Source organism: Carassius carassius, chromosome 15 (genome assembly GCF_963082965.1).
Source record: "Carassius carassius chromosome 15, fCarCar2.1, whole genome shotgun sequence".
NCBI classification, from domain to species: domain Eukaryota; kingdom Metazoa; phylum Chordata; class Actinopteri; order Cypriniformes; family Cyprinidae; genus Carassius; species Carassius carassius.
The window spans coordinates 25445063-25463134 of NC_081769.1; the positions used below are offsets into that span (position 1 = coordinate 25445063).

At 37.3% G+C, this 18072-nt stretch overlaps 1 protein-coding gene across 12 annotated transcripts in view; it reads right to left on the bottom strand.

The window, feature by feature from the left end:
• Window positions 1–17865, bottom strand: part of LOC132158674 (receptor-type tyrosine-protein phosphatase U) — a 228802-nt gene extending 210937 nt beyond the window's left edge. For 6 of the 12 annotated variants that reach the window (XM_059568197.1, XM_059568194.1, XM_059568187.1 and 3 more), the window contains exon 1: window positions 17612–17865. In XM_059568197.1, the coding sequence (XP_059424180.1) occupies window positions 17612–17681 (70 nt within the window). In that variant the 5' untranslated portion in view covers window positions 17682–17865. The remainder of the gene's footprint in view (window positions 1–17611) is intronic. The other 6 variants (XM_059568196.1, XM_059568193.1, XM_059568195.1 and 3 more) reach the window with 1 other exon arrangement.
• Window positions 17866–18072: the final 207 nt, after the last annotated feature.

Consider the following 18072-nt stretch of genomic DNA (forward strand, 5'->3'; position numbering starts at 1 on the left):
AAATAATGAAAGCAAACAAGGATGTAACAAATAAACACCTACTAGTCGACCAGAAAAATCTTTAGTCGAGGGCAGCCCTAATAATAAATCATCTTCATGAGTATTATAAAATAAAAATAAATAGTTATAGAATATTTTTTACTAATAATAATGAGAACCTTTTATTAACCATATAATAATAATAATAATAATGTTATTATTATTAATTATAATTAGTAGAAGTAGTATTTATTATAATAATAATAGTTATTATTATCATTATTATTATTATTATTATTATTAAACAAAAATATTAATGATTTTAAAAAGCAATTTTTGTCAGTTGCTCACAACTCTGATTGTTAATCCAGAATCAAGATTTCTTCCACATCTAATTCTCAAAACGAAGAGTGAAGTCCTTCGGGATGCTATGTGAGACTGACACGGTCTCACAAGATGGAACACAAACTCCAGCGAGCTTATGGTAGCAAATGCATATGCATTATGGATGTAAACCTAAGGCTGCATGCTGATTTCAGCAGAGACTGAAAATATGAAGGGCAATCTGAGAGGGTGAGCCAGAGGGCGTCAGACAGGGAAAGAGATGCTGCGAGAAAGAGATTGAGAGTAGATGAGAAAGTGCCGAGAGAAAGAAACACTTCATCTGAGGTGATCTGATCATGATCTGGGAATAGAGTCCAGAAACCCGAGGGAGACAACTGGGAGAAGAACTCTAAAGGAAACAATAAGCCCTTTCTGGCAGTCTGTAGTAGATCAATAATCCTTCACTCACAGATCTCCAGGAAACACCTGAACTGAACATCTCACCTTGTCATCTGGACCCTCATTCATTCAATTATCCTCATGCTGCATTTATATAATTCAAAACAATATGTTGGATCATATCGAACGTCTTATAAATTGCTAGACATCTACTTTGGTGTGCCAAGCCAGGCTGGCAAAGCTTCCACTGACATCTCAGCACTATTTGGAGGGTATGTGGGAGAAAATCATTCTGTACGCCACACGATGTAGGTGTACTGTAGACTGTGTAAGACTAAGATGGTCTGAGGGAAACAGAAAGTGTGGCTACCTAGAGGAAATTATACAAAATGGACAGTGGACATCCGTGCTTCTACTTTCAGAACTACTAGAGATAGTGTTGGGCGATATGGTCATTTTTCAAATCGTCATATCGTCAGCCCATGAGATCGACGATACACAATATTATTGTGCATGTGTGCATGAGCAGGAGAGAGACTCTTTGTTCTTGTCATAGCATAACCATTTGGTGTTTTAAACCCCACATGTGCACGAGAGCGAGCCTATGGAATCACCAATAATCAAAAAAATTATATTTTCAAACATACTGATAAACTAACGTTAAATATAAAAATACTGTATTTAAAACTGCTACTTCATATATATATAGTCGGACGCAACTATCATATTGCACGTCCTGTGACAAATTTGTCACATCTGCGCATGGAAGATAAGAGTATGAATGTTCTGCAAAATCAGTCAAAGATCAAAGTCAATAGTAGATTTCATTTAAAGTACAAGGGCCCTATTTTAACGATCTAAACGCAAAGTGTAAAGCACAAATCCACTTTTGCCATTTTAACGACGGAAAAATGGCCCATGCGCCGGGCGCATTTTTGGAATGGGTTGTCCCTTATTCTCTTAATAAGTTATGGGCGTAACGTTCAATAAACCAACCAGAGTGTCATCTCCCATTCCCTTTAAGAGTGAGATGCGCTGGTGGATCGCTATTTACATGGCGGGATTTGTTGGTAGAAAAGCTGAATGCTTCTCAAGCAAAGAAACCTATCTGCTCGTGCGCGAAGTTAAAGCGCGCGAGGAGATCATCTACAGGACAAGCAGGAATCCACCAAAGCTTCCTGAGGTGAAGAAGGCATGGGATGAAGTAGAATTTCATTCATCATTATAAGCAGTAATAGGCTGACTTGCAAATAGGTAGCCTAATTCTTATACACGCAATGACTATCCATCATTACATTTTTATATTTATGTAGCCTACACAATAATATTCTTTTACACTGTAATCCTTTTGCTTTTAATATTTGTCATGTTTGTGTGATGCCCATCCCTATGTGTAATAAGCAAAGTCAACGCACACTGTGGACGCACCCAGAGGCGCATTTTCTACCAACGCGCTCTTTAAATTTTAACGGATAAGCAGTTCATCGATTCATTGGTTCTGAACTAATGAATCACGGTTCGTTGAATCTAAAACAATGCAAACCCAGCTTGTAGATTTTGAATTCAGGCATATAAACCCAACTCTCTCTAAACTAAATGCCTGGCGCCAGCCTGGCTGGATTTAAATTATTTATGACACTCTGGACGAGAAATTCCACAGTCACGTGAGCAGCCTCAAAGGAGAAACGAAACATTCCACAACACACACACACACACACATAAGCACACACACACACACACAAACCTTTCTTAACGTTCTTTACCTTCGTCATTTTATTACTAAGATGTATTTTGATAGGGGTGTGTGTTGCATAAAGTGGTTAATCCTGTTATGCGAGGATTATAAATTGCTGACTTGTAAATTGGAAATGTTTTTGGATGTTCTCACAAAGAGTCATGATTCTGTAACCCTATCCCCCTGACCAGATCATAAAACTTTACGACCTATGGGAAACATGACAGGAAAGCTAACTCTAAGAAAAGAAAATAGTACCCTTTTATTTAAAATGTATTCTAAATACATTGACTGCGTTGCCTTTTTGGGTTTAGATGTCTTTCATAATCAAATTGGAGTATCTGCGATTTTATCGTGTGTTAATCAAACTTGTGTGTAATTCTGCATTTGAATGTAACTTCATGTTTTGATCATTTATATATGTTATTTTTGGTATCTGTTTAATCATCATGCTTTGACGGACTCACTTATATAAAGGGAATTAATGTAAAATGTATTAATCTGGAATTACGAACTTGCTAAAATATCACTGCTGAGATCCGATAAGCCATAACTTATTAGAAGTGGGTGTTTCCCCAGAGACAAAGGAACTTTTTCCCGCTTCAGATCGCGGACGTTCATTGGTTGTTCGCGCAAACAGAGTCATGAACAAGTCACTCCATAAGTAGAACTGACCCAGGAAGTTCCTCCCTGTCTTGGCTTCTTGCTCTTCTTCATGCTCTTGCCCCACTCTCGGTCCTCTTTTATCTCCGTTGATCTCAGCACGGCGGCTGAGAGAACAGCCTGTTCTCATGGCTCCTTCGGGAGCTTTCATCTCCGTTGTTTTCATTTCTTTTACTTACTAAGTTCCTCTCTACACGAGGAAGACGAATTCTGAATCATTACGTTCGTTGGAACTTTCAAATATTGTGCGAGTCCGCAGCAGCCCCGGAAGACACGAGAGAACACGCCCAATCACAAAGAGACCACATGCAAGTATTATTTTCTAGAGAGATTTAAATGCTGCTTAAAGTTTGTCTATTACCTTTTCAAGGTGATTTGATTCGTTGTCGTCTTTCAAGGGTTACGGTCTGTGATTTTGCCATAACTGAGCGATTATTCTGTGATCGCGCCTATTCTCTCACCTCTCTCTCTTTCTCTCTCCCTCATTTGGATTCCATTATGTCTTGTACAAAGTTTACTGTCTGTATTGTCGTACGCGTATTTACTCTGTGTGATTTGTAGTTTGATGTATTATTAGTTCAATTATTTAAAACCAATATATATTCATGATTGCTTCTGTCTAAAATGCTCACATCACGAGTCAATGAAATGTCTGATTTTAGCTACAAGCTTGTTTCTTTTCAGTAATCGGAATTTCATAAGGATAGGAAAATGTTTTCATGGCCAGAAACTATTTTTTCTTGAATTATAAGAAGTGATAACCTTATTCAAAGCTGAGAAGTTAATCTTACGGCCGTTTGCTGGACAAACCACTGTTTGATTTGCGGTAATTCACAGTAAGATATATCACTATAATTGATATGAAGAATGGAATATTGACATATTAATGAGTAAATTACATTGCCTTGTAATGAGTTATTGATATATACAATTGACCTATTTTTCATCTTCAATAATTTTAATGTAACTTTCATATGAGATATATATTAATCATATTCCTGATTAATCATTAAAATTCCCTATATATCATTTGAGTTAATTATACTGTACAACCCAGTGCATCTACAAAATAACAAAACAATATTGCGCAATTGACTTTAGACCAGGTTTGAGTTGGTCTATGGCGCAGTCTATTTTCAGCTCCTTAAATTAGCAATGCGCCTGAACATACCTCTTTTTTAAACCAGGAAGCCCATGGGTGCAGAAATGCGTGCAAATGCATTTGCTAATTAAACGATGTGGAGCTGGACGGGAAAATGTGAATGGCGCCGGACTGAAACTAGTAAACACACTTGCACTGCGCCTTGCATCGCATTGCGCCGGGTGTATGATAGGGCCCCATCAGTTTAACACTAATATTGGACATAAAGTAACATGGTAAATGTAAAGTATTCAAAACAGGTAAGTTCATATATTTGGAGTAAAGTTAAACTGAACTGATGCATCAGTCATACAGCGCTCCGGACCGTGCGCCCCATGACGAGCTCGACGCACTGCCACAGAAACACAACAAATCCTGCCCAGTTGCTTCTCAAAACTAGTCCAAAACTAGCCCAATCGCGCTTCCAGAAGGTTCCCCGATAAAAAATTGCTTCCTGGGGTTAAAATACACGTTTTTTGAGCAGGGTTGCCTTGGTAAAATTCGCATTTTAGGGGCTAAATATCACGTTATTTGTATTGGGGTCGCTTTGACCCACGGACATGAAAAACAACCACAGACTTGGCAACACCGGTTGGCATTTACTACACCAAGCCGTAATTCACTTACAATCTACACAAAATCGATGTTAAAATCGCAGGCGATTCTTTGTCGAGTTTGAAAACGATTTTGTGTTAGTTGCCCTGATCTGAACGCACGTGCTGGAGATATACTTCTAATTACAGGAGCATCTTTACTGATGAAATGTGCATGAAAATCGCATTCGATTTTTTGCACAGCCCTAGTATGTTGATTTGCATGGGACAGGAATCTTAAATTATTTTAATAAATAAACAAATAAAATCTCCCATAGGACCCCTGAGTTACCTCAAAACAGTAAGTAATTAGCATTTTTCTACTGAGGCCTAAATAGAGCTTTGTATCTAAAAAAAAAAAAGTTTCTATAAAACTATTAACCAATCTAATCTAATTAAAATGATACTGTTTTTCCCAGACATTTTGTTTTGCTAAATTATTTTTATGCTTACTTGAACTCCAGCAAACCACCAAACTCCAGAAATCAGTTTTAAGTAGAGTCTCTATTGCATTTCTTGTGAGCAATTTGTGCTATTTGTGCGACATACAGAGTCACTGCCTATGCAAAGTGAATCGAAATCAATCACTAATTAGATTTAATTTCATTCTAGATGCTGTCTTAGACAGCAAGGCAGCTCACTACAGTTTTAGGAACAGCGCTAATATGTTTCCACTACAACATTAGCTATAGACCACTGAGCCTTGGGGTATGTCCTTACTCCATTACAGAGTGCTTGTGAACATAAATTAACATGACATATGAGTGTAAGCAAATATGACAAAGTGAAACCTACGTCTGGAAGTGTGATCTTCAAGCCCGCACACATATAAGACCCAGCACATGGAGCTCAGGTAGAACAGACAGGTGTGAAAGAGAAGTCTGCCGAGGTGACAGTGATGCGGTCCTTGCTGACACCAGGCGCACTCAAGCCATAACCTGTCAAGAACAGCTGTCTCACCGGGGAGAGAAGTCACCCACGGAAACAGAAAGAGCACTTCCTATTCAAATAACATCCACACTTCTGTGGCATGGCAAGTGTCACAGAAAGCTGTAAAATTGAGGAAACTGACAATTTCAGGTTTGATGTTATCCGTCTGGATGTGTGAAGGTGTGTGTTTAAATCAAGGTGACAGCACCATCGCCTTAATTCTCTTTTCAAAGCACAAGAGCTCACGTCCCACTCTTTCATTCTGGCTGTAATAACTTAATGGGGCAGATGTGATTATGGCCGCCTGAGTGATGCCGCCCAGCACGCCTGAAGAATCCCCATGAGAAGCTCCTGCTCCCTGCCAATAATTGCTGAAAAATGCACATTTTCTAGAAGTTAGAATCATTTTTGGACATATTTATAGAATAGGAGTAGGAGTTAGTCTGTCTGTGTGCTTTAAAAAAAAATCCTTATTCAGGCAGAAATAACAAGGGATCATAAATATATATCATGATTCTGACTATATCTGTATTAGTTATTATAAGCATTTTATAAAATAAATTAGGCCAATATCAGAAGCAAATATAGCAGCATTAATTGTTTTAAACAAAATAAATATCATTAAAAACAAATAAATCAAAATCACTTAAGACAGCATTTGTTTTTTCAATATATGTTTTATTTAAGATATATTGGCTAGTGGCTTATTAAATTATCATTTAATAAAAATACAAGAGTTCTTCAACCAAAATATGACTATATATGTATATATGTAAAATCTAATAAATATATAAAAAGACAGAGAACCTGTTATGCAGGCTTAAATGTTCCCTATACAATAGTAACAGGAAACCCCATTAGAAAGGGCTGTTGCTCATTTAGTGGTTTCATATTTCATAGCATTAACTAAACAGCGAATGCTGACGTTAGTACTGGGCGTGCATAAACGGTGACCCCTTTTTTAACTCTGCAAATGGTGCGCAGTTTGAGAATGGATGACTGTAATAGGGCAACAAGACAACATTTTGGAAATCAAGAAAGATGACGGGTGCCACAGCTAAAGCCGTTTGCTTGCCAGAGGAGGAAATAGCTGAGAGGTTTGACGCATATCCACTCCTGACCCAGCGTCATAAGATGAGGGAAGAATAAATTCAGTGGATTTCTGAAATTCAAACTAAATCTACTCGTAGATCAATGCCTGAGACTATGTAACACGAAACTTTCCCATAGGATCTTTGAGGAGTGTCAAAGGCTGCAGACTGTGTATCCAGAAGCACGGGCGGTAACTTTTTGCTTGGGTGTCATGACGCTATTGTGAATGAGAAAGAGCAGGAGAAAGAAATCGACAGGCAGTGAGCGGCCTACCAGATGGGTGTGTTTATGATGAGATCTAACAGGCATGACAGACTGCATCTGTGATCTAGCACTTGTGCTCGCTGCCAATAATTGCTGAAAAGTGGTTTTTAAAAGTTGGAATCACTTTTTCAAGATATTTATAGAGGAGAAGTAAGATGCATTTGTCTGTCTACGTGCTTCCAAATTCAGTCCAAATTCATGATCATGTATGCATATATCATGATCAAATCGTTATTGGTTATTATAAGCATTTTGCACAATGGCCAACATGAGATAAATCAGACCAAAACTACAAACAAAATAGTATCTTTGTAAAATATTTTTTAAATTAAAATATGTATGAATTAATATTTAAAATATAGCTGATTTTTTAAATAAAATAAAAATCATGCTTTTAAAATGTTAACTGAAATCTGCTTTATATTAAATACATAAAAATTAACTCATTTCCTGCAGTATAATGAAAGCGAACACAAGGAAATCCAAATGTATTCTAAATCCTTCCCTGAGGGTTACACAACACGAAGAGCAAGATATTTTACGATCATATTACATTCATATCAGTCCAGGTATGAGTCTCGGTGGCTTTCACCCACTATATTTCATACCTGCTGTATTTCATGTCTCTATATCAGAAACACATGGTTAATAAAGGGGGTCCTTGTTTGATGGAGTCTTAGTGAAATGGACTTTCCTGGGCTCATGGATCAATACAACTTTAATCTCTGCTGGACGGGGCCACCGAGAGACTGAGTATGGAGAATAAGGGCAGGGCTGGTGTAAATCTCTCCAGTCTGTCAGAGCAGCACTAGGGCCAAGATGAAATTCAGAAATCTCCAGAGCTCCACCACAAACCTCATCAGTACATCCCTAAGAGTTATGAGACAGCTGTGTGTATATTCCTTTGATAGCACATAGACATTACACAAAAGCCAGTATAAACAAACTAAATGCTAATCAGGGAGAGCGCAAAACGTGATATTTCAATCTAAAACTCAATCTAAAAGGCAAGGGAAATGGGTATTTTTGCCATAAACCAAAAGTTATTAGCAGTCTTATCACCATTATGTATACAGTATGGAAAATACTGTGAGAGTTAAGAGAGAAAGAAATAGCAGAGCAGAGCAGGGAGAGGTTTAAATGAAATGAATAAAAGAAAGAAGAAAGAGTCATTCAATCACCAAAGATCTATTCTACTGAGAGGACATTTTGCATCCTCAGATCATTGTACTTGCCAGGAACTGACAAATTGGATAAATGATTCAGACAAGAGCTCACCCCATTTTATATAAAGAAAAGGTACAAAGAAAATGCCACCAGACCATATAGATTATAAGAAAGCATTGGAACAAACAGAGACCTTCAAAAAAAGATAATGAAGACAAAAGACCAGCACAAAAGATTTGCGGTGTGTTGCATCGCAAGTGTCACTACAAAAAAAAGAAAAGAGAGAAAGAGAGAAAACACTACTGAAGGCCTTAAGGCTAATGCTATTTAAAGTTACAGTAATTTTAATTAAAAAGTGGAAATCACTTTACTAAATAATGTTACTGCTTCACTTCCACTTTAAGATATGCTTTCATTTGTTAACAATAAAGGCTAAATTAATCAGAAAAAGTTCAAAGGGTTACGCACTTTAAAGTTCCTCTTGTAAAGCAAGGAAGAAAATAAAGTATTAAAGTATTTAAAGTATTTAAACTTTTTGAGTTTAACAATTTTTTGTGGCAAATTACTTCTCTACATCCTAAATCATTGAGTGTTGTGATCGAACATGACTGGTGTCTGACCTTAACGACCTTAACATGCTCTGTACAATTATGTCCTTGGCTGTTGTGCCATCTCTCAGAGCAGATCTTTCAGGAGCTGAGAGGAACTCTTGAGTGACTGGCTGGCTTTTCTAAAGACAGAAGGCATTCTAATGGCAAGAAGGCCGAACCAGCATTACGGACCAAACACTGTCTCTTCAAAACACTCCAGAGAACAATCAGACTGAAAGAGTTCAAGAATTAATTCAGGGAAAAAGTATTCAGAGCCAAATGTATTAGGTGACTATATATAATATATGTGAGATAATATATATAATATATAATATAATATAATATAATATATAATATAGTGAGATTTCTTACCAGCAATTTTTTTGTTGCATTTTTTTGGGAAAATTACAAAAATAATTATAATAATTTGTATTAGGGCTGCCAAATTGGTTGTTCATATCCAAAATAAAAGTAAGTGTTTACATAATATGTGTGTGTGAACGGTGTATATTTATATGCTTGTACAGTATATATTTAAGAAGTATATGTAATATATATTTAGATTTATATATGTAAATATAAATGTAAATATTTCTTAAATACATGTATGTGTGCATTTATATTAGGGATGCACCGGTTGACCGGCCATAAATCGGTACTGGCGAGTTCTTGTTTGAAGTGCGAGATCGGCAATCGGCCGTTTTTTGTTCTTTATTCGACTGATTTTAAAGGAAGTGCGCCCGCATGCACAGAATACATTGTAATCATTCACTATCATGTCATTTGTGTGGAAGCATTTTTAAATCTGTGCACAAGACACGGGTAGCCATTCAGCACTGGAAGTGCAGAGCTACAAGTCTGAGGCACAGATAGCAGGAAGAGAACAGCCTACTGCACAAAATAAAAGCACCTTTCCAGCGCTCACTGAAGCTGCGCAAGCGTACTGTACATGTCCGCACCCTGCACAAGCGGAGACAGTGAAGGGATGTTCAGCTTAACTTCTCGCGTGTTGTATGAGAAACTAAACGGACTAAACTGACAAAACTGAAATGTTTTTTTTTTTTTTTTTTTTTTTACATTTTCTATGTAGTTTCAACCCAATTCAAAAACAAAAGCTTAAGGCTGATGTCTATACCATCTATGTTTGTACTGAATGTAGTCTGCTTACTGTGCAGTTACTGCAATTCATTTCAGATGGTTAAGGTTATTGTTTTCAATAGCCAAAAGCCAGTTTGGCCTATTAAATACCAAATAAACATCTTGTTTATGTATACTTTCCTTCTTTCTTGTTTGTTGCTTAAAGAAAAAAAAAAAAAAAAAATCGGAAATCGGTATCCGATTCGGCCAGTTTCGCAATTGCTTATTTCATGTCATCTGAGGAAATTTTACTTTCATTTGGCACTTGGCAGGTGTTCATTTTTACCCTGGGTGGATATAATTAAAAAAGCCATTGCAGAGATGCCCTTTGGTCTAAATCATTATTTACCATCACCGCTGAAATTACTGTGCTTAAAAATAAAGTATATTCACCACCCACACAGTGTAAACACCTGCAATCCTCTGAAACGTGGATACGCTCAACAGACACTAAACAAAGTTAAGGCAAAAAGCTTCCTGAAAATGAAAATGAAAGAAATGTAGCCTCGGGCCTAACTACTTGTAAGGAGGAGAACAAATCATAGAGCGCAAAAGAGCGTCGGGATGAATTAAAAAAAGCTGCACCTGGGTTGGCTAGATTTAACGTGGGAGAATCTAACCAAGCTGAGCACTTCCTCTAGCAAAACTCACAAAACTTAAGGGCAAGCGAGGCTTCTAAGTGCCCTCCTGTTCCAGAGTCTTTGATTATCTATTTCACTGTCATTTTCACATCTAAACACCAGCCTCAGATCCTGTCAGAGCCAAATTTCCATCAGGGGCCCCTTGAAACTGGAACTGTTTTTTTGAAATCCATAGATAAATCACAGAGGAACGGAGCAGCCTTCCAGAGACAACAAAAGGAAAAGCCAGCACCGCTTCGCTCTGTTGTCATACCCTCGTTTCCCATCAGATGTTGACTCAGAGCAGCTCTGCCGTTTGAAGAGGAGGAGGAGATTGCGCTCTGGCAGTCCCCCTTTCCCAAAACCCCCTCCCGCCGCAGCCTCATACCTCTTATAAGTCCAGAGCAGTTTGACAGGCGAGACCAAAGAAAACATTTCTCGACAAGAGACGGACTGCCTCTGATACTGGGGGAACGAGCGCTCTCAGCTGTTGCTTTCGAAACCCTCTCTGACACGTTTCCTCATTATTTCAGCAGTGCTAAACGCAGTCAGGACTGGGAAGAAAAAATAAAGAGTCCTTTGAGATTCCACTGCAGATGGAAGTGCAAAAAAATAAAAGACACTATGCAATTTCCTTAATTACAAAGGAAATAAAACTCTGGTCACCAGGGTCCTCGCCGCCTCCTGTTTTACAGGTACTCTGCAATTACCTTAGGTCAAAGAGTCTGGATGTCAGGATGATTCTGATTAATGAATCTGTTTGATGCGTAATATCTGGGTGCCCGAGACATCCGAGCCCTCCTACCACCTACACCTGGGCACCGGGTCTCATTGATGTTCAGACAGCTGCTTTATCTCGTAATCAGTGGGAAAAACCCTCTGAAACTTCATTGTACTTTCATACCTTCACAGCAAACTATTCTCTGTGTTTCACTTAAAGAAACAGTTTACCTAAAAATGATAATTTAGATAAAAATGTTAGTATTTACTCATCCCCAGGCCATCCAAAATATTTTTCTGGTGAACAGAAATTAAGGTTTTGAAGGATAACACAATTGCAAATTAACGGGGTTTACTGTAATCCAGAATACATATTTAGGTAGCTTAAATGAAAATGTTGTCATTATTCACTTACCCCCATGTCGTTCCAAACCCGTAAAAGCTTTTACGGGTTTGGAACGACATGGGGGTAAATTATTAATGATAAAATGTTAATTTTATGGTGGAGTAACCCTTTAATGTCCGTATGAACCGGAAGTTGCTGTTGACTTTATTTCTTTATAGTGATGTATTTCCAACTGAAATTATATATTGAATAGAGGGCGGGGATTTTATTCTATTTAGTATTCAGTAACGCTCCTCCTCTTATCCTCATTGAGCACAGTGGCGCCCCCAGAAAATTTTAATAGGGGTGGCCAGATTAGGCCACAGTAAATCTTGGGGTGGCACACCAAAATAAAGAAAAAAAATTAAGGTTTTGCATTATTAACAAAAAATTATATCTCTGTGATTTCTGTGATTTTATCGATAATGGTAAATAGACAATATTTTGCTCAGTGTGTTATTGTGCTGATATCTTATTTCTAAGTGCTGACAGCTGACTCCTGAATTTTTTATTTTTACCTTTACGCCATTTTTTTTTTAAAGTGTACACCATCTTTTATGTCAAATACTTGCATTTGGTTCTGTTACCAAGCAAATGCAATCAGTATCAACAAAATTGATCTTTGCAATGCAGAGAAAACAGAAGCTGCATCTGAAGTGCCATTTATGATATTTTAAACATAAAACATTGAAACTGATGTTTGAAATGGTTTTAAAAATTAAAAGGTACCTTAAATGTGTAATTAAAACCGCCAGTAGGTGGCAGCGAGTCACTGTTAATAAGTGAGTCATTGCGAGTGAACCGAATCATTTAAACGCTTGATTCATTCAGGTATGAAACACCATCATGTTGCTCAGAGACGCAAAACAGTGGCTGTGTTTGGAATTATTTTTGTTCTTAGAAATAGAGCAAAACAGGAAATATGTTGTCTAAACCGTAAGTCATTAAATTCTTGTTTATTGAACTGTTGTATAAAATCAATATCAGAGTGAGCCATCGCCATCTTGGCAGTGCGTCAACATCACTCTGTGTTTTGATTGGACGGTGGGGGGGGGGGCAGCTGCTCTGGTGGTGACAATCTGCAATCTTTTTTGTTGCTACAAGCGGTGCTGAATTTATTTATTTTCACTTCTTAAACTATTGTGAATTTACATTCTGCATTTAAATTAATAGTACCCACTGCAAATCATCCTAGGGGTGGCCAGAGTTTATACAGTGGAGAGGCGTCAAACTGATGTCATCAGAGAAGGCACGCCATTCCAGAGTGGAAGCAAATGATCAGATTTTGATTAAAGATTACCAAGAAAAATAATATTTTTTATTTTTTTAATAATTGTTCACCTTAAGACTAGCATTGTGTTAACAAAATAAATAGTGTAAATTTTGATTTAATGCAGACTTTAAACACGCAAATGTTGCAGCAGAGGTCATGAACTTAACCAAACTAGACCACAGCGAGCATTTGTAGCAATACCTTAAATAATGGGTTTTTTTTGTTTGTTTTTTTCTTCTATTTGTCTTGTATGGATTACTTTGAAGCTGCCTAAATATGAATTTTGGGCCACAGAAGTGATCTACATTAAGCCTCATTCACAGACAGATGCAAAATAGATTGCAAAATCCTGAAATGTTTTTCTTCAAAACCTTTTTCTCCTCAGCTGAAGTTAGTTAAGTCATATATATCTTGCAAAGCCTGGGGGTGAGTAAATAATCAGGAAAGGGAGGGTGTTAAGCCAGTGTGGGACCACGGCTGATCCATTTAGTGGGGAGGGGGGAATAAAAAAAAAAAATCACATTCAGTTAGAGAAATGCAAGCCAAAATACTTGCCAAAATACTCAGGCAATGATGTTTTAAACAAGATGGAGAAATTTGGAAATGCCATATTAAATTAAACAGGCTGTGAGGAAAAGACTTACAATCTCAGGTTTTTGCCAAACATATTTGTCTTTTAAATGTCAAGCCCCAGATAAAATAGCAAGATATTGTAAGAATAAGAATAATCATGAAAGGACGTGATAAGTGTAAAGGGCGTTTACAAAAGTATTTTTGGAAATATGCTTTTTTATATAATTCCACTAGGACACACTACAGCGCAGAAACTGCATTCTTCTCCTTTTAAAAGCACCTTTGAAAGCAAACAAAGAAGGTTTCATGTCCCATGGTAATTTACATCATGACCACGATTAAGGCACTGTGAAAGATAACTGCTTTCCATGATCTAGACTCACCCAGCTACTGCAGTGCTGCTGCAATGGATCCCGAAAAAAAGGTTAAGACCTTGATGCACATGCCATGCTCTGTACTACAAGACACAGCTGCAGTCTAAGCCATAACTTAGCTAGAGGACTGACAGTCCAGAAAACCTGAGGAAGCCAATTAGGCACAGGTGAAGGACAGAAACTCATCCTTTCCAAACATGGTTTATAACATTTTGAAAACGTCTTTAAATTCAAGAACCTGTGTATGAGATTTACTACTCTAAGTGGCAGTCCAATATCAGCCAAGTCTATTTATCCAGCCTACAGTTTGCCACTGGTAATTTTGAGTAAATATCCTGTAAAAATGAATAGAGATGAACCTTGTATGGAAATTTGGGCTGGTACTTACAATGATAATTCACTCTATTTCAAAGCTGATAACTGATAAAGCTATTAGCAGGAGGAAAACATAACTAAAATAAACTAAACTAGATAAACACTCATTTGAAAAAATGGTCCAGATACATGATAACACCAGAAATAATTATTAATAATTTATTTTAAACACTTTTAAAACATGTGCTGAACTTTCGTGTCCCACAATAATTAACTGTGAGAAACTTAAAAAAAAAAAAAAAAAAAAAAACTTTCCTTTAAAAATAGTTAAATGGAAATTGTCACAAACATGTGCCACAGACATGTGAATCTTCCAGTGCATTCATCATCAATTTCATTTATTTGTGGTTATACTACAATAAGACTATCTAGAAATAATATGGGCTCAGATGCCATGAAAATCATTAAAATAATTTTAATCTGCTAATACCAGCCTATTTAAGTTTCTTTATTCAATTTGTATGGTAGTTCACATTAAAAAGTCACATTCAGCAGATGTATTGTGTAAACTGTGCAAATTTGTTCTTAATATTGTTATCTGCATGACTCACATCACGTCAACTCCTACTAAACCCACAACACACATTGAGCAATAAATACAACATTATGCTAGATTATGTCTATTGACTTTACCAGATTAATCCAGATGTCAATACATCAGAATTGAGCATAGCTGCACATCCCAACAAAGAGCACTGCATGTCAAGCCTCCAGAGACTCCATCACTAAGCAGCTAATGTGAAGCTGCCCCATTCTGTCTCAGCTTTAGTATAATTATCTTCATGTGCTTTAATTATTTCCATATTCATCCTAATGATGTGCTTCATTCCCCTTATTATGAGAGACATTTGCTTGTGTGAGTTCCATAGCGACACAGTTTGGATTGCTACAGCACCTATGATTATGAACAGGAGAACTAAAAGAAAATATCCTTGAAAGGTAAAATCACTTAGGTCAGCTACGCAATCATTATGCTATTCAGAAATAACAGAAAAAAAAAATCAACCTTAATTATTAATCTAATTACTGACTGCAGTGCATTTTGTCAAAGTAATCTTGCCAGAACATTACTTAAAAAAAAAAGATATATATATATACTTTTTTTATATAAATAAATAAGAATAATTTTATATGGTTATATGATTTAGTGCTTTTATGCCTTTTTTAAAACTATTAAATTCTTTATAAATGATTTCATCAGCACTTAGGAAGTTCATCCATTCATTACTATCATATTACAAAGTCAAAATAATGATGCACAACTGACAAAACAGAAGCATGTAGCCTAACACAGAGGGTGTGAAAAGCTAAAAACGAAGTAGACACTTGGTTACAATGCCTGTATTCATCTCACACCGGGTCACTCATCGCTGCCTTCTCCCATGGCAAAACAAAAGCGTGAAAAAACAACGGCGGAAACAGCGGCCGAACACAATAAGAGTGGATTACACTGTGTAAATCAGGCCAAAAACCAACAGAAACTAGGATTAGACTGCAGCTGAAGAACAGAGGGAATGCACAGAACACAGCAGTAGTCACAGAACCCTACAGCTACTTGACAGCTTGCTAAATGGAAGACATTTAGTTAACTAAAAATCAATAGCTTCCTCAAACGGATCATGATTGTTTGTCAAGTTTCTTGGCCGAAGCATGCGACATGTTTCCTACAGCCTGGCTCCAAGGGAATGGTCCATTATGAGCAATCACACGCGGCACCCTTCAGTTTCCCTGTACCTGCTCTGTCTTCATATGGCCCACTGACAGTGTGGAGGAGGAAGCAGTTCATAATCTCAGTGCGTGTGTGGATCAGGTTATGCCTACGAGGATAGTCAAATCTGAAATCAAAAACTGTGGAGAACAGCCAACGCCTCTCATGACAGAAGCAGCTTAAAAAAAACAGATAACTAAATAATGGAAAATAACGTAAATGTACAAATGCAAAAAGGTTGACTGGTCTCTATGTCTGGTCAGGTTTGGGTCTATTGGTTTGTTTTATAGGTGTTCTAAAGGCCGTTAAGCTAAACAAGCTGAGCGTCCTGCTTGACCAGCAGGTCATTTAACAGTGTTAGATGGTAAATAAATATGATTATGATAATGTGTACAATTTAAATTTTTATATTTTCTTAATTAAAATTTACCCCAATCTTCACATTACCTTGCAAATAAATAACCAGCTTAAACCGCTCCTAGCCTGGTCAGTAGGCTCGTTTTGAACACACACAGCTAAACCAGATGAACATCAGCTTGGTCAGACCCTCTTAAACCAGACAAGACCAGTAAACCAGCTATTTGTGCCCTTATTTCTCATACAGTAAAACAAAAACAAAAAAAGAGTCAAACTCAAGATGGACTTTAAAGACAGATTTGTTGTTAAATTGATTAAGAAACCGCGTTATTCCAAGAATAGCATCTTGAAAGCTTTAGTTCCTTGAACAACTCGTAAACAAGGTGTGATAATTAATTTGCAAAACTGAATCCGATGGCTTTTATCAGCAATAAAGAGCGCAGTAGGTTACATCTCTGTACTCCATTCTAACGTTACTCTGTACAGCACATACACTTCACTGTACGACACTTAACCCTACTAAAACGGCAAACATAAATAAATAAACTAAATAACTATTCTTCTGGTGAAACGTGTATTATGATTATTTCGTGGTTAAATAAATAAATAAATGAATATTTGTTTAGGCATGTAGCCGAACGCCCACAAAAGATTCAAAGAGTGGATTCAAAACGAGTGATTTGAATAATCAGAAAAGTTGATTCAGTTTAAAACAAAAAATAACTTAAAAGCTTCTGGTGGTTAATTCCCTTTAAATTTCAACTCACTGTTAATCCTTCTGACATGAATTTGATATAATAACACCTTTTTATGAGCCACTTCGCTGCCTTTATAACACGTCTGGTGCAGCCACAAATGATTCGTTAATTCAACCGCTGATTTAAAGCTTCGAAGATGAGTGCTTTCAATGAAAAATACTTTAACAATAATTCAGAGACCCACTCAATGAATTACGTCAATCTGAGGGAATGTTTAAACAGCCAAATAACAAACAGCCCCAACACACAATTCGTTTTAAGCTTCTGATGGCATCTTTACGGTTTTTATGATAACCAAGACCAAATCTCTCCATTATCAGAAAAGTTCAGCGGCTTCGAAGTGCAACTCAGCCTCCCTTTTCTGTCCAGGCTAGCGTAAGCTTCTCGTGTCGTCAAAACACACACAAGTTTGAAAGTGCGCAGGTTCTGTAACTCCAGATAAACGGGACTTTACCTGTTGGTCCCTCTACGCTGTCGGCGTGAATCTGAACCGCCAGGATCAAGAGAAATGCGCAGGTATTCATTTTATGTTGTTAGTCCAGTTGGGAAAGCAAGCCGAAATCATTTCAGAGGCTCCAGTAGTTTGGATGGCGAAGTTCATCGATTCCCGAAATCCAGCCGAAGCTCAGTTCAGAGTCGCGTGAAGTGATACGGGGGCAGTGCGAGCCGTTCAAACTGACGTCAGGATAAACAGTTCCAACGATGTTTCTTTCTCTCCGCGAGCGCACTTTCTAGCGCGCCAGTAGGCGTAGTGTGCTTCAAAGTGTGCGAACGACGCCCCCATGCGGGGCTTTCGAGAAGTTGAGCTCGCTCTAATCATCCTGCTGTTCTCAGGCTATACATTATGATTCATCGTAATCTCTTTAGCCCAGCTACTAAAGACAAACAGCTTCCATAACTGAATGAAATTAATGA